This window comes from Ipomoea nil, unplaced genomic scaffold, assembly GCF_001879475.1.
Source record: "Ipomoea nil cultivar Tokyo-kokei standard unplaced genomic scaffold, Asagao_1.1 scaffold1262, whole genome shotgun sequence".
Classification (NCBI taxonomy): Eukaryota; Viridiplantae; Streptophyta; class Magnoliopsida; order Solanales; family Convolvulaceae; genus Ipomoea; species Ipomoea nil.
The window spans coordinates 1880333-1898198 of record NW_017617690.1 but is presented as its reverse complement, the minus strand read 5'-3'; the positions used below and the strand labels follow the sequence as shown (position 1 = coordinate 1898198).

The 17866-nt window shown below is 38.3% G+C and overlaps 1 protein-coding gene across 1 annotated transcript; it reads left to right on the top strand.

Annotated features, from left to right (window-relative positions):
- Positions 1–1365: 1365 nt before the first annotated feature.
- LOC109184530 (receptor-like serine/threonine-protein kinase SD1-8) lies at positions 1366–4104 on the top strand. Its single transcript, XM_019334543.1, has 7 exons — positions 1366–2281; positions 2393–2530; positions 2623–2780; positions 2879–3089; positions 3179–3416; positions 3545–3695; positions 3794–4104. Exons 1-7 carry the CDS (start codon positions 1468–1470, stop codon positions 4091–4093), a joined length of 2010 nt encoding a protein of 669 aa, XP_019190088.1. The 5' UTR covers positions 1366–1467; the 3' UTR covers positions 4094–4104.
- The last annotated feature ends 13762 nt before the right edge of the window (positions 4105–17866 follow it).

Sequence of the window (17866 nt, the reverse complement as noted above, 5' to 3'; positions counted from 1 at the left end):
AAATGGCCTAATTTTTCAATACAAAGAACAAATAAGTAAGGAGAAATAGGGTCTCCTTGTCTAATTTCTCGTCCTGGCTTGAAAGTGTCGAGATTCTCTCCATCCCAGAGAATCGACATTGTGGACGACTCGACACAGTGCATGATATTGCGCACCAAGTTGTTGTTGAAGCCTATTTCCTGAAGCGTGGTTCGGATGAAATCCCAACTCAGCCTGTCGTAAGCCTTTTCCATATCAATCTTGAGAACCATAAAACCTTTCTTGCTCTTGGTGCTCCTAATCATGTGTAGAGTTTCTTGGTAGACCACAATGTTGTCCGCGATTTGCGAGACGAAGCTGCTCTGGTTCGGGCTAATAAGGTTTGGCATCACCGTCTTTATTCTATTTGTCATAACTTTCGTGATCAGTTTGTAGGCAACATTGCATAAACTGATAGGTCTCAGCTGACTTATCTTTTCGGGGTTATTAACCTTAGGGATGAGGGCGATATTCGTGTGGTTTATCCCCTCTGACATAACGCCACTTTCGAAAAACATTTTTACCAGATTGACGAGACTTTCCCAATCAAATCCCAAGACTTTTGATAAAACAAGGCGGTAAAACCATCCGGTCCGGGAGCTTTGACCGGAGGCATCCACTTGAGAGCTTCTTTGACTTCATTAATTTCTATCTCCTTATTTAAATGCCTCCAACGGCTGTCATCAATTCTGGGATAAGAAGAATGCTGCAAGTTTTTTAATTCCGATAGGCGCAGCAACGTGGGAGAGGAATTCATTATTCATCAAAAGTCTTCGCCGCATCATGTGTTACAAAGACACGTTCTCCCAGTTAATCATTTATGACCAACACCTAGAAAAGTAAAACATCTAGAAATGTCAACACTATCTGCATCAACTTAAATCCTGAATTATTGAAACTTCAGATAGTGGATAGACTTGCGTCTAGGATTACCTTGCCTATCATCTCTTTTTTCGTAAACGGCGGAGGGGTGGTGATACTAATATGGGATGGGTTTGTGGCATTTCGTATGTTTTATTATCCGCCATTCTCTGCAATGTTGGAGGGAGCACTGACAGTCTCCGACCCGGCAACTCGGTTACTCGAAACCGGACCTTAGTCTCCGCCGGCGGGGACTTCGCGTTAGGATTCTTCCGCCCCGGGAACTCTTCTTCTTCCTTTCTCGGGATATGGTACAATTCCATCAACAAAACTGTGATCTGGGTCGCTAACAGAGAATCTCCACTGCGTCAAGATTCTGAAGCCGTTTTCACGCTCGGGTATGATGGGAATTTGCAGCTTTTGGACGGCGGCGGAAGAAATATTATATGGTCAACCAATATCTCAGGCGGCGGCGGCGGCGGAGGCGGAGGATCCACGGCCGCTCAACTGCAAGATACGGGAGATCTTGTTGTGAAGCAGGGTGAGAGCATTGTTTGGGAAAGCTTCAATGGCGACAGTGATACAATAATGCCGGGGATGAGGCTAAAGGTAAACAAGAAAACCGGAAAACGGAACGTGATAAGATGTTGGAGTAGCAGTAATGATCCCCGGCCAGGGAAATTCTCCTGGGGAATTGATCCTAAAGGATCTCCGCAGATGTTCATTTGGAAAGAAAACACTCCTTATTATAGGACCACCTTGCATCAAGAAGGGTTTACTTACAGTATTTACTTCCCCTCAGGGGGGTATGGATATTATTCTTATGCTACAGAAAATGATGAACTGTATATCAGCTATGGATTTGCTAACACCTCAGTTCAAGCAAGGTTCCTCTTGACTCCGGAAGGTCATATTCAGACTCTGTTGAGGCCAAAAACAAGTGAAAAATGGCAATTGCTGTGGCAGGCGCCAGCCAATGAGTGTGAATTTTATGCACGGTGTGGTTCATTTGGAAGCTGTGAGAGCTACGATTCACACCCGGTTTGCAGTTGCTTGAAAGGGTTTAAACCAAAATCACAGAAAGATTGGGATAAGGGGAAGTATGATGGAGGGTGTGAGAGGAGCATAGCGTTGGGGTGTGGAGAAGCTGATACATTCATGAGGCTGCCTATGATGAAATGGCCTGACCATTCATCTTCACTGGCAATTATGACATTTCAGGAATGCCAAATGGAGTGTTCTAAGAACTGCTCGTGCACCGCTTTTGCGTATGCAAATATCTCTACTAACTCAGTAGTAAATTGTATAAACTGGTTTGTTGACTTAGTCGATTTGGCAAATAACTATACATCTGGAGGTTTCGCCCAAGATCTTTATGTTCGTGTTCATTCATCTGAGCTAAGTAAGTAATATAGGGCTGGTGCTTATTGTCTTTTCATTCTAGTTCTGAGTTACGTTTCAGAGGACTGCTATGAAATATAGGACTGATATGATGTTAATTAATATAATGCAGATGGAAGCAGTGGAAATGATGATTCACCTCACAGAAACAAACGTCGTCTTGTTGCAATAATAGTTGCCTCAGTCTCTTCATTCTTTCTTCTTACTGTTTTGGTGTATATCCTCACCTGGAAATACTGTGGAAGAAAAGGTATGTATACAGTTAACTAACTCCTAGCTATCAAGTATCAAATGCTGAGCTTATAGTTATTTTGGTTCACATCAACTTATGTTCATTTCCAGGTTGGGTTTCTAAAAGGGCTACATTGTCAACTGCACCCCTTCTTGGAAATGATCATATAGAGTTGCTACAACTTAGTTTGTTGAGAATAATTGATGCTACAAACAACTTCGATGAAGCAAACAAACTTGGAGAGGGTGGTTTTGGCCCTGTATATAAGGTCACTATTTCATGATAATTGTTTCACACTCTCCGACACAATGGTTTTTCTTTATGTTGGAGTAAGATCGAGTTTATAGTCTTGTTATTTTTCCTTAGGGATTTTTATCAGAATTTGGGATGGTAGCCATCAAGAGACTATCCAAGCAATCATCTCAAGGTTTGAAGGAGTTCATGAATGAGCTGAAGCTAATTGCAAAACTACAGCATACAAATCTTGTGCGCCTATTGGGTTGCTGCATTGAGGGTGAAGAAAAAATATTAATCTATGAGTACCTGCCCAAGACAAGTCTAGACAAGTTCTTATTTGGTACATCTCTTTTCTATGACTTAAATTTCAAGGTTTCATTTTCTTGGAACTTTGAAATTCCATTAACAAAATTTCTATGTTTCTCTCAGATGCAATTCAGCAAGATAAGTTAGATTGGAATACACGTATTCAAATAATAGAAGGAGTTGCACAAGGAATTCTTTATCTTCACAAGTACTCTAGGCTGAAAGTCATTCACCGGGACTTAAAAGCAAGTAATATTTTACTTGATGAAGCAATGAAACCCAAAATATCAGATTTCGGAATAGCAAGAATTTTTGGTATTGACCAAACTCAGGCGAAAACAAATCATGTGGTTGGAACATAGTAAGTTTAGTTAGAATTCATCTTGATTAGCAAATGAGTAAATTGATAACTTTACAAGTACATAATATATGTCATGTTTAGTTATGTAAATATTTCTATAGCTAATATATCTTCATTTTTTTACTTAGTGGTTACATCCCGCCGGAATACGTATTGCATGGTCAATTTTCTGAAAAATCAGATGTATTCAGTTTTGGAGTGCTGCTATTGGAAATTGTTAGTGGCCAGAAGAATTCTAATTTTTTTCGAACTCAACTTTCTTTAACTCTCATAGGATGGGTAGGCATTTTTAATAACTTCATGACTTTGGATATATAAATTATATGTAGATCCAAAGAAATAGATGTTATGATTTATTTTAATTTTTATTCTATTAGGCATGGAAAAACTGGAAAGATGGACAACCACTTGAATTTGTTGATATAGCAATAAAAGAATCGTGTGACTCTCTCAAGGTCATAAGGTGCATCGAGGTGGGACTTCTATGCGTTCAAGCAATTCCAACGGATAGACCAATTATGTGTGATGTAGTTCAAATGTTGAGCAGTGACCATGCAACACCAATTCCACAATTCAAAGAACCTGCATTTGTTTTTAGCCAATCCAATTCCATTGTTTGTACTTCTCATCCTAATTCTAAAAATGAGATTACAATTAGTATTCTCGATCCTCGATAAAGGATCTGTCATCTTTTGTAAATATTTTATGCCATTGTCAGTTCTTATACAACTCTTTCGCCTGTAATATCTTCTCGTCATTTTGTTTCATGGCTTTTATAGAGTTTACATCTTATTGAATCTTTAACTACTCTATTGAATTGTAAAACGATTTTTTCAATTGAAGTTCTCTTATGTTCAATTAAGTCTATCGAACAATTACATCTGTTGTTTTGTGTAAGATTTTCATGTCATCATCAGGAGATCAGGAGAATGAGAGCTAATAGAGTTGTGTATTGAATGGTATGATACAGTGTGTAGATTATAGGTATATATAAGAAGGAAGTCTTAGAGAGACTGTGATAGGGAATCATAATCAAACTCAAATACATAGAGTCCTAATACTTCCCCTCAAGCACAAGGTACATTGGTGACTTGTAGCTTGTCCCTAAGAAACGAGAACCGAGGACCGGGTAGAGCCTTTGTAAAGATATCTGTCAACTGATCCTTGGTTGAAATAAAGTTAACCTGTATATCACCATTCGCAACTCTGTCTCTCTAACAAAATGGAAGTCAATTTCTATATGCTTGGTTCTAGCATGAAAAATAGGGTTTGCACACATATGTAGCTCCAAGATTATCACACCAAAGCTTGGGAGAGGGCACATCGGTTATGCCAATTTCTCGTAGACGCGAGAGAGTCCAGATTACCTCGGCATAGACATATGGTAAAGCTTTATACTCGGCTTCAGTAGATGATCTAGCAACAGTCTGTTGCTTCTTGCATACCCACGATATAAGATTAGAACTAAGAAAAACTCCATACCCACTGGTTGATTTACGATTTTCAGGATAGCCCACCCAATCAGAATATGAGAAAACATGTAATTCTCTGGATACTGATCGCCGAATTCGCAAACCAGAAGTGATAGTTCGCACTACTACAGAAAATAGCTTTAACTTCGGCTAAATGACCCTAGGTCGGCTAACGTACGACGTTGACTAAAGCGACGTTGTAAGAAAATAAACGACGTCGGTTATATAACCGACGTCGTATGTATTTTAAAATTAAGAAATAAAGATACGACGTCGGCTAATAGCCTATTAGCCGACGTCGTATGTATTTTTTAAAAAATTAATAATGATACGACGTCGGCTAATAGCCTATTAGCCGATGTCGTATGTATTTTTTTTAAAAAAAATATACATACGACGTCGGCTAATAGCGTATTAGCCGACGTCGTATGTATTTAAAAAAATAATAATGATACGACGTCGGCTAATAGTCTATTAGCCGATGTCGTATGTATTTTTAAAAAAAATAATAATGATACGACGTCGGCTAGTAGCCTATTAGCCGACGTTGTATCATTATTTTAAATAATATATAATTATACGACGTCGGCTAATAGGCTATTAGCCGACGTCGTATGTGTATATTTTTTTTTTATATTAAAAATGTTGGATGCTTTCTAGCCCAACCTGCTGTATCAATCAGAACCTGTGCAGCTAGTTACATTCAACATCAACATCAACTAATTCAAGCTACGTACTAAACATGAAATTAATTAAGCTACTAAAAATAATATTAATATAAATAACACAATCTACATAAACTACTATAAACACAATCAACATCAACTAATTCAAGCAACAAAACTACTAATTAACATCAACCCAATAAACACAAAGTAGTTTTAAACATAAAGTAGTATCAATTGAGCAACGTTTTATTAACCCATTCATCAATAAGAAACTTAGACCACTTGTTTCTAAGGTCATCAATCTCTTGTTTGTAGTAGGGCAATCTTCCTTGTCTTTCCAAAATCTACAAAGTTCAAAAAAATAAAAATAATAAATAAGCAAATATTTTAAACAACATTTGAAGAAGAAATATGTATTATTAAATTGCTTGCCTTATCCATTCCTTTGCTTAGGTTGTTGGAAACAATTTCCCACATGAATTTCATCACATAATAACCACATTCGGTGCTTCCTTGGAAACAATTTCCCACATGAATTTCATCACATAATAACCACATTCGGTGCTTCCTTTTTGTATAGCACACTACATTTGAATTACAATAAAATTAGCTAAAAGTAATAAAAAACAATACGTTTGCATGTTTTACAAAGTGAAAGAAGTACTTACCAAACATGTAGTACATTTCGGTGGACGAGATTGTTTCTTTCCACTCATCATGCTTGTTGCAGCCATACACCTATTCATATAAGACATAAAATATATGTAAATATTTGGCATCACTAGTTTAATAATAACTATTAATTCATTATATAAATTTACATACGTTCCCATTATATGTTTAATGTCTTCACGCGGCCCATGACCAAGTGAATCAAACCAAAAAATTTCATTTAATCTAGGACAAATCGCCATCAGCATCTAATGCTCACTACAAATAAGTAATTTATTAGTTATAAGTAAATAAGTAAATATTATATATAATAAAAATATATTATATATAAGCACTTTAATTTAAAACGTAATTAAAACTTACTTGAGAACGTATGGGGCTAAATATACATTTTTCTTCTCATACTGCATGGTGGCATTTATATATGATTTCCTTTCTTCTGTATTATTCATTTTTGGTTGAATCCAATATGAATCTAGGAAGCCATACGTGTCTTTTGATGCCAACTCAAAATTGATGTAAATACCGCTATTCACAAACACAACCAATATAATCATACATAGATTACCAATTATATAAATATAAAACTGTTATAAATGCATAAATAATCATAAAGAACTTATTATTACCTTATAAAGAACTGAACTAGAGAAACATCGATGGTGTCCATACTTAAGAAACGCATTATCTCCACACTTTCAAGGTGCAAGTCATAATCAATCTTGCCCATAATATCACGAGCCACATGGATCACAAGATTCCGTTCGAAACGGTGAGCTATTGTAAAAGCCTTTTTGCAATCAGCAGTCAAAGAATCTGGAACAACACTACTGTCCATGGTATTGTCTTTTAACTGTGAATTATAATACAAGTAAGAATTATTATTTTAAAAAGTAAATTACTTATTATTTTAAAATAGAAATATTATCAGTATACATACCGCATTAGCTTCAGTACATAACTCTACCAGCTTCTTTGGCCAAATGATAAAGTGTTCAATTGCATCATTTACAAGCTGAACCTCACTGGTGGGGAATGGTACACGTGCAGTTGGATCACGAACTTCATTTACACTCACTTTCACATTATTTACATCCAGTACAACCCCATGAACTTGTCCACCACTGTAAGCTGTCACATATGCCACTGGACGTCTAATTGGATCTTCTAAGAACAATTGACATCGTGCCCCTAACTACAATAATTTTTAATTAAAAATCTTATAAAATTTTATTGATAAATAATAATAAGATAACTATAAACGAATACTTACAGCCGGTAAATTACTAAAAGGGTCTGGGGAATTAGCTTTGTCACTTGGAGGTGGTGGCACAGTATCCACACATACGTCATCCACCTGCTTTGGTTGTAAAGGAGTCTGCATAGCACTAAATTGCAACATCATACTAGCTATTTTTGCCTCAAATTGCTCTGCTAATCGTTGACCAAATTCCTCCCGTTTAGAAATATTTTCCTGCTTTTGTTTTTCTAACGCTACTGCAACAGCAGCACCAACAGCAGCATCAACGATTTGTTGAACATCTTGAGGAGTCTTTTGGAGACGTTTTGCATGGCCAAATACACTTTTGATGCCATGTCCTCTTCCCATGGCTTTAACACGTCCACAATGCTCATCGGTACCCAATGCAACAGTCAATGAATCCTTTCTTCCATCCTCAACAAATTCTCCTTGAAAAATTTGCAACTCAAGAGCATCCTAACATATATAAAAATTATTCAATAATAATTACTATTACTGTAGTAAATGACAAGATATGTACTTACAATTTTTTCCGCCACCAATCTAGTTGAATCAGTGCGATAATTTCCTGACTTGTCCATTCTTGCTTTCTTCCATTTTTCGGCTCTACGTATGGGACTTGGAGGAGTCATTGTATACGACGGATCTGCATCAGCACATGCTTGTTGTTCTTTCAACTTCTCGTCCATCATCATCTTCTCCAACCTTTTATAACCTCCTCGAGATAAAAGATGTGGATGAATATTCTTAGCCTGTATGTCTTGATATTTTTTCCTTGTTGCCTACATACATACAAAATATTAATCATAGACTCAACTCCTGCCAAATATTCAGTACAAAACTCAGTAACCTCCTCAGCAACATAGCTTTCAACAATAGATGCTTCCGGCCTATATCGGTTCCTAACATAACCTTTTAATACTTTCATGTACCGTTCAAATGGGTACATCCACCTCAAATAAGCTGGACCGCAATGTTTGATCTCTCTAACCAAATGCACAAGCAAATGAACCATGATATCAAAAAATGAAGGTGGAAAGTGCATCTCTAGCTGACACAGTGTAACAATAATTTCATTTTGCAACTCATCTAATTTGTCTGGATCAATAACTTTTCCAAAAATTGCATTGAAAAAGAAACAAAGTCTTATGATGGTGTATCTCAACTTTTTAGGCAATATGTCTCTAACAGCCACTGGCAATAGTCGTTGCATTAAGACATGACAATCATGAGACTTCAACCCCACCAATTTTAAATCATGCATATTAACAAGTCTACTGATATTTGATGAATACCATTGTGGTACCTTTACTCCACGTAAACACTCACAAAAACTTATTTTCTCCTTTCTTGATAAAGTATGAGCAGCGGGAGGCAAATATGTTTTCTTACCCTCGGAACGTGGAGCTAATGTAGGCCGTATACACATTTCAACCAAATCCAATCTAGCATTGAGTCCATCTTTAGACTTACCTTTTATGTCTAAAAGAGTTCTAACCAGACTATCACATACATTTTTCTTCACATGCATCACATCAATACTATGTCTCACATCTAGTGTCTTCCAATATGGAAGATCAAAGAATATAGATTTCTTTTTCCACGGACTCTTCTCATTTGTAGATTTTGACCTCTTACCTCTTTGAGATTTAAGCTTCTGAGTCTTACCGAAAGTAACATTGATGCATTCAACTCGTTCATATACTTGATTCCCAGTCAATGGTTGTGGAGCATCTGTATAGTCTTGCACCCCATTGAATGCCTTTTTTAATTTTCGATAAGGGTGAAATTTATCAAGAAATCTCCGATGCCCCATGTATACCGTCTTTCTACCATGAACAAGTTGGTGATAACATGTATTATCTTCACATATGGGGCATGCCTTATGACTTTTGACACTAAATCCAGACAGATTTCCATACGCTGGAAAGTCATTGATTGTGCAAAAAAGCATTGCATGCAACATAAAAGTCTCCTTCCGGTATGCGTCAAACACTAACACACCTTCATCCCATAATTGATTCAAGTCATCAATTAAAGGCGCCAAATAAACATCTATATCATGACCTGGTTGTTTTGGCCCAGAAATCATCAAACATAATAATATGTATTTTCGTTTCATACACAACCAAGGGGGTAGATTATAAATTATCAACATAATTGGCCACGAGCTATGCTTGCTACTTAGATTCCCGTGGGGGTTAATACCATCAGTACAAAGTCCAAGTCTAAGATTTCTGGACTCGTGACCAAATTCAGGAAATGCATTATCAAATGTTATCCATTGAGAAGAATCAGTCGGGTGTCGAAGCTTTCCATCAGAAATCCTTTGATCTGCATGCCATGTTAAGTTCTTCGCATCACTTGGATTTGCAAACAGGCGCTTAAATCTTGGAAGAATTGGGAGATACCACAAAACTTTAGCTGGTGGCCTTTTCAAACGTACTTTACCAGCAACATTCTCGCTTGTTTTATAACGAGATGCTCCACATATTGGACATGCATGCAAATCTTTGTAATCATTCCTAAACAATATGCAATCGTTAGGGCAAGCATGTATCTTTGTATATCCCATACCCATTGGACACAAAATCTTTTTGGCATCATACGTACTATTGGGATGTTCATTACCATCTGGAAGCATGTCCTTTACTATTTCAAGTAACGCAGTAAAGCTCTTGTCACTCCACCCATTCCTAGCTTTCAAGTTGAATAATTTTAATATAGCAGATAATTGGAAATATTTACTACACCCCGGCCCTAACGGTTGTTTTGAATCATTCAATAATTCATCTAACTCATTTGACCGATTGGTAAACTCTTCTCCAACATCGCGAAACATTTCATCCAACCGATCTTCAGACTCATTATCTTCATTGTCAACATACACATTAGATGTCGTAGACACATCGCGTTCACCGTGCCAAATCCATTGTGTATAATATGGATTAATCCCATTAACGATTAGATCATCATATATGTCCTCTTCACCTAACTTTTTCTGATTACAACATTTCTTACAAGGACACAACCACCTATTATTACTATTCGGAAGGTTACTCTTTGCAAAGTCTAAAAATTTTCCAACTCCATCTTCGTATTCCGTACTAAGTCGATTAGCTATCATCCAACTTTTATCCATCACGTACAAGCCAATCTAGATAAGAATAACCCTAATTAAACATTTGTTAACACTATTTTAACAAATTTCTATAATAATAACTATTACAACAACTACAATAATTTTAGCATTTACATAGTCCAAACAAGTAGCATTTAATGGACGCAAACAAGTAGCATTTATCCATCACGTACAAGCCAATCTAGGTAAAATAATAATAACCATTTGTCAATTCTAGATGCTTTCTTATACATCCTAACTAACCAAAGAACATGCCAAACACAATAGACAAATTGCGTACCCGAGACCGGCGGAGAACAGTGGATGAGGAGCGCAGCAAGGACTGAACTTAGTCAAACCCGATTGACGCCTAACAAAAAATAAACCAATCAAATATTTTCAAATGAATTGATATCTTGGTAGAGGTCAATATGCTTGGATTTATGCAAATCTGTAAAATGGTAGCTTGTTTTGTATAAACCCCTAAATATTATTATTTCTCTCTTGAGTATTTTAGGAAATATAACAGTACAAATTGAAAGCATTTCCTAAATAATCTTATAATTTATTATGTTAAACTAATAATTTTGAATTAACACTAAATATAATTCAAAATCTATGTATACACTAATATTATCTTTTTAAAGGTTTCATCCAAATTTAGAGTGTAATGAATTTATAAATTTAGATATATTTTTAGCTTGTATCTTATGTGTGGTATAAATCCACCAATCTCGTTAGTGTATATATATAGAGCTTATGGCAATACAAAGATACAAAATAAATCAATTAACATTTTTTATAATATAATAAAAAATAAAAATTTTAATATAACAAATGCTGGACTAATACATACATCATACATGATTATATTTATATTTTTAATTTATGGACCAAAATCAATTATCAATTATATAAATTACAGTAGGTACTATCAATATACATTGAACAATAGGTATTATATAAATTAAAAAAATTAATATATTTTTTCGCAACTTACCGGCGGGGGTGGAGGAGGAGGACTGTGGCGGCGGGCGTGGAGGAGCGACGTCGTCCGGCGTCGTCCGACGACGTGGAGGAGCGGCTTCGTCCGCTGGGACGTGGAGGAGCGGCGGCGTCAGGGGGGCTTGGAGGAGCGGCGTCGTCCGCGGAGGCGTGGAGGAGCGGCGATGAGCAGTGTCGTCCGTCCGAGCTTCGGATCTGTAGCGGCGACGTCGGAGAGGATCGGCAGCGGCGGGCGTGGAGGAATGGTGGTGAGGATCGGCGGCGGCGGGCGTGGACGATTGGTGGTGAGATCGGCAACTGAGGAGGAGTGGGTGAGAAGGAGTGGCTGAGGAGGAGCGGCTGAGCGTTTTTTGTGTTTTTTTTTTTTTTTTTTTTTGGGTGGAGGAGTGGGTGAGATCGGCGGCTCGATCTGATCTTAGGGCTTTTTTGTTGAAATTATACAACGTCGGCTAGTTAAGTAGCCGACGTCGTATATTTTTTAATTTTTTTTTAAATTCACGTTACGACGTCGGCTATTTTATAGTAGCCGACATCGTAACCTCTTTAAATAAAAAAAAATAAATAAAATATATACGACATCGGCTACGTAACTAGCCGACGTCGTATATTATATTAATTTCGATTTTTTTTTTAAATAACTTACGACGTCGGCTATTTTCAAATAGCAGACGTCGTAGATATTTTTATTATTTTTTTTAAATTACGATAATATATGATGTCGGTTATTTAATTTAACCGACGTCATATGTATTTTTAAAAAAATAAAAAATAATTTTAAATATTTAACGTCGAATTTTTGAAAATCTGACGTTAAAATAGTGACGTTAAAGCTGTTTTCTGTAGTAGTGTTCCCTTTACATATCTTAGAACACGCTTCAATTTCTCCCAATGCGAGACTGTAGGCGCATGCATTTGTTGAAACAACTGATTTACTACAAAGGACAAGTCTGGGCGGGTAACTATAAGATATTGTAAAGAACTTGCCAGACTTCTATAGTGTGTGACACCGTCATATAAACCAGCATTGGAGATAGTGGGTTTAGAAGCAGACATAAGAGTGTGATACAACCATTGGAGCTGCAGTACTGTTATTATTATTATTATTATTATTATTATTATTATTATTATTATTATTATTATTATTATTATTATTATTATTATTATTATTATTATTATTATTATTATTATTATTATTATTATTATTTTGTATAGTGGGATAACCACTATTTTAGGCATGTAATAGGTAGTTATACAAGTAATGGGGTAGTTGATAGTTAAAGGGGTGGTGGGTAGTTTTATTAACAGTATAAATAACTACATGTGTATTTGGAGAATATCAATGAAGAATATATTTATGGATGTCTGGAGACATTTGGGAGTTAGACTATCACTCGAAGTATAGTCATTGGGAGTGAATTGGCTGCCACTCGAAGCACAGCCATGGAGTTTGACTCTTGACTCGAAGAAGAGCAACCCATACAACCTCAGGGTTATATCAATTGGTGCTCTCGTTGAGAGTATCAAAATTGGAAAAATTATTTCCAGGCTTGTTCGAAAAAGAAGAAGAAGAAGAAGAAGAAGAAGAAGAAGAAGAAGAAGAAGAAGAAGAAGAAGAAGATAAACAGAATAACAGACATGAGCAACATTACTCCTCGTGGTGTAGCCACATCCGTTGCCGCCCATCCAGTTTGCTTTCTACTTCTTTGGCTTAGCTTGTTTTGCTTGACTAAAGAAGGCTTGTCACAGAAATCTTTTTGAGAAAAAAAAAATACAGGAGCTTCATGCACATGGAAACTGTAGAAACAATTCACTGTGGACCATCACCTTGAGGACAAGGTGATTTTGATGGGCGAGAAAATGATACAACCATTGGAGCTGCAGTACTGTTATTATTATTATTATTATTATTATTATTATTATTATTATTATTATTATTATTATTATTATTATTATTATTATTATTATTATTATTATTATTATTATTTTGTATAGTGGGATAACCACTATTTTAGGCATGTAATAGGTAGTTATAAAAGTAATGAGGTAGTTGATAGTTAAAGGGGTGCTGGGTAGTTTTATTAACAGTATAAATAACTACATGTGTATTGGGAGAATATCAATGAAGAATATATTTATGGATGTCTGGAGACATTTGGGAGTTAGACTATCACTCGAAGTATAGTCATTGGGAGTGAATTGGCTGCCACTCGAAGCACAACCATGGAGTTTGGCTCTTGACTCGAAGAAGAGCAACCCATACAACCTCAGGGTTGTATCAGAGTGGCTAGAGGTTTACAGTCTGTCATGCCAGCACGTTTTAAGATATCTGTAACACCCCGTGTTACGATCCCTAAAACCAATTAATCACTTAACCAATTACCCAAAAGAAAGAATTAAATCACAATAATTAATTAGGGAGGCCCACCATAGTCCATGGGCCCTTATCCCTAAACTCAATCGTTAATCCCAAAAGAAATAGAGTTAGCAAACCTATAGTAATTAGGCCTAAGTAAGACTCTTAGATATATAAATAGGGAACACAAGGAGGCACTTAGAATCCCCACCACAAGAATAACGCCCCACCACCCCAAAAGAGCTCCAAGAATCCCCTTAGAAGAAATCAAGAAAGCAAGAAAGCTTAAAGAAAGATCCTTCGTAGCCAAGGAATTAATTAAGGCTAAGAGGTAACCCATGTCTCAACAAAACCTATTTTCATAGCTATGATTTCCCCCGTAGGATTTCCCCATATTATCGTGTATTGATGATTTGTGATGCTATTATTGATGATTGATGGGATAACTCCATGGGTGATCTTGATATCGGGAGATTCTTGATAATTATGGTGTTCTTAACGATTATGTGGAGTTCTTGATGATTATATGTTGTTCTTGATAATTGTATGGCATTCTCGATGCTTATGTGTTATTTGTACCAAATCTTGTAATTAGAAGACGAACCGTGTTCTCGTTGATGTAAAAGTAATTAGAACCCTAGATTGATGTTCTTGTTGGCGTTCTTGATGCTTGTGTGATGTTCTTGATGCTTATGTGATATTCTTACTGAATCTTGTAATTAGAAGACGAATCGTATTCTTGTTGGTATAAAAGTGATTAGAACCCTAGGTTGTATCGTATGATATTATTCTTGGTGTATCGGGTGGGGAAATCGCATGTTTGGGTGTCAATTATGTTTAGAAAAGCATGATAGGTTATGTGCCGTACGTTTCTCGTATTTGATCCGTTAATTGTCTACATGTTGATCGTTAATTGCGTTGTAAAGTGTCTAAGCATGGTTTCGGGTTCCATAATGGTTCCCGGGGCGTTTTGTGTATAAAGAGTCAGTGGGGGGTAGGGGACCCGCCACCTACCCGCGGCCAGAAGGGGCGTCTCCGGTAGCGGGCAGCCGGCGGGCGGGCAGCTGCCCGCCGGCGACCCGCTGCCCGGAACAGTGTTTACCGGCGGGCAGCCGGCGGGTGGCCCCCCCACCCACCGGCTACCCGCTGGAAATCTCCCCCATTCGGGACCCTAGCTTCCCCGTTTGATGTATCCCCGATCCCCGTGGTGTCCCAACGGACTCCGTTCATCGTGCCGTGTCTAGTTTGATGTTTCGGGTACCGTTCATAGGTTAATGAGTCTTATATATTGCATGCTAGTTGAATTGGTATCTCGTTGACCTAGGTGGAAGAAGTATGAACCCCTTAGGACCATTCTTAGTATGTGAAGGATCACGCATAGGTTTCGTTATACGCTTTCTCCCCCTTCCCAATGTGTTAATGTGGGTTGCATGTGCTTGCTATGTGTTATGTGTGCATGATACCCCAATTCGGTTGCGATCGGATTGGTTATTCCTGAGCTGCGGTTTAGAAGCTGGCTGCGGTCAGATTTACACTCTTGGGCTGCGGTCCACCGTTTGGTTGCGATCAAACGTTTCTACATGAGCTGCGGTTCATACTTTCCTGGCTGCGGTCAGATGACATACTCTTGGGCTGCGGTCCACTGTTTGGTTGCGATCAAACATTATGATGAGCTGCGGTTCATCGGTCGGTTGCGATCGACCCCTCCGTGTTGCGATACGGGCCAGGGTGCTGCGGGCCGTGTCAGAGCTATATGCGCTGACCCTCATGTATGGGCATGCGATTGGTCCTGTGGCGCCAACAAAGTGTGCTATGTGATGAGATATGGATGAGTTGTGATTATGAGTATCTTGGGGGATGTGACTATGGGATTTATGCTGGGAATTGTTTGTGTTGGGTTATGATTATTAATTGTGCTCAGCCTTATCTGTCTTGCCTGTTGTGGATTGAATACGGTTGTTATAACTGTTGCTTGTGTCTAGCCTTATCTGTCGAGTCATTCCCGGGTTTAAAAGCTAGAGTTCGTAGGATATATCTTCATGCTCAAAATGGTTTTCGTATATCTATATATATCTATATGTATTGTATTTCAACGCGTTGGAGTGGGTTACCAGCATCTCTCGCTGAACAGATATATTTAGCTTTCAGGCACAGAGGATTAGAGCACCGGAGCGCGCTAGACTGGAGCGTAGAAGTAGAGTAGTTTCCCTTTCGCCCTGCGTGCCATGTTATGCATTTACATTTCGGAGAATATTAGTTTGATAGCCTGTGCACCTGGGTTCTCTAGCCCAGGTGTGGCATAGCACCCCGTACGCTTATGTGATACTTTGGGATTTAGTGAGATGTTATCCTTGTTATATGAGTTTTAAATGTTCTTGAAAATCTGGGGTGTTACAATATCTGTCACGTATCTTTGTTGAGAGGGCAAAATTACATCCTTACACTTGATTGTTTCAATCCCTAGGAAGAAACCAGGTTCACCAAGATCCCTAATCTTGAATGCAGATGATAGAGCAGTTAGAAGGGAGCTGATAAGAACTTGATCATTGCCCATTACAAGAATGTCATCAACATAAACAAGAACATAAATGAAGCCTGAACCCTGTGAGTAGTAAAACAAAGATACATATGTTTTTGAAGCTTTAAAACCTGCTGCCATCAAGAAGGTATGTAAGCGATTAAACCAAGCTCTGGGGGCATGTTTTAATCCATATAGGGAACGTTTCAATAGAGAAACATGATTGGGAAATTGTTTATCAATGTATTTTTCTTTTTCTTTTTTTGAAAGTATTTTTTTTTAATGTATTTCTCTTCTTGCAATATTAATTAACGACCTTATAATGGTAGGATGATGTTTCCGTGTAACAAGTGCAATGAACACAAATTTAAAAACAACAAAATTCATAGCAATTACTGATGGTTTTTGGGTTTTCAGGCCCAAGGAGGTCCAACACAACCTTCGGCTGGAGGATACACCTTTCAATAAAAATGTATGCCTATATTGGAAATAATGCTAGCGCTCGGAATCTCTTTGGTATTCTCCCCTCTCCGGGTATTCAATCGTCTGTCCTTTTACAATAGTGGAGGAGCCTTTAAATAGCGGCTCCTCCTCTACCGACTTGAAGGCCCTTAATGGCCGACTTCAAGACTAATCAAGATATGGAGCCGTTGGACGCCATTACTCGGTCGACCAACGGTTCTTCCAGGCTTGTAACAGCCTGACCGAGTCCTGCTTTCAATGCCCTAACGACTCCCTTTTAAACGAGCCTCTTCAATGCTCTCAACGGCTCCTTGAACCGAGTCTTTCCCTGGGCTTGGGCCTTGGTCGACTCCTCGTCTCAGCCTAAGCTCCCACTGGGCTCCTCTTTAGCAGTTCTGAACCGGGCCCCGTGCCTGGGCCTGGGCCGACTCCAGGACTCGGCCCAATTGCTCTTCAGGCTCCTCGGACGCTGGCCCACTTCTCCTGTCTCGAACCATTTCCTTTGGGCCCCTATCTCTTGGGCCGGGGTCCTTACCCCATCAACTAGTCCCTCACTTTTTCATACCCGGTACGCTAGCCTGGGTTTGGAAAAGTAGCAACTGTCCATCTCCTTCAATCACCGTATCCACGTCTTGTATAGCCTTTTGTAACGTCCGGATCATCAGCCATTCTCTCCGGATCTCACGGGGCCGTTTGGATTCTTCTGTCTAGACTTGGCACCTATAAATGGCCTCCTCCCTTCTTTCTTTCTTTCACAAGTCCATCATGGGTCGTTCTCCTCTGAAAGGAAAACGAATTGACTTTGGGTCCCCTTGGCGTCCGCTGCCTTCCAAGCGGACTCGGCCTGAAAGGGAACACAAAAAGAAGACTCCTCGCCCGGCTTCTCAGAGATCTCCTGCCGGCGCTACTCCTTCAGCT

Coding starts and splice junctions, on each gene's coding strand:
- LOC109184530 (XM_019334543.1), top strand. CDS start 1,468: ATGCCGGGGATGAGGCTAAAGGTAAACAAGAAAACCGGAAAACGGAAC. Junction 2,781..2,878: donor GTTTTGGCCCTGTATATAAG/GTCACTATTTCA, acceptor ATTTTTCCTTAG/GGATTTTTATCAGAATTTGG. Junction 3,090..3,178: donor TCTAGACAAGTTCTTATTTG/GTACATCTCTTT, acceptor TGTTTCTCTCAG/ATGCAATTCAGCAAGATAAG.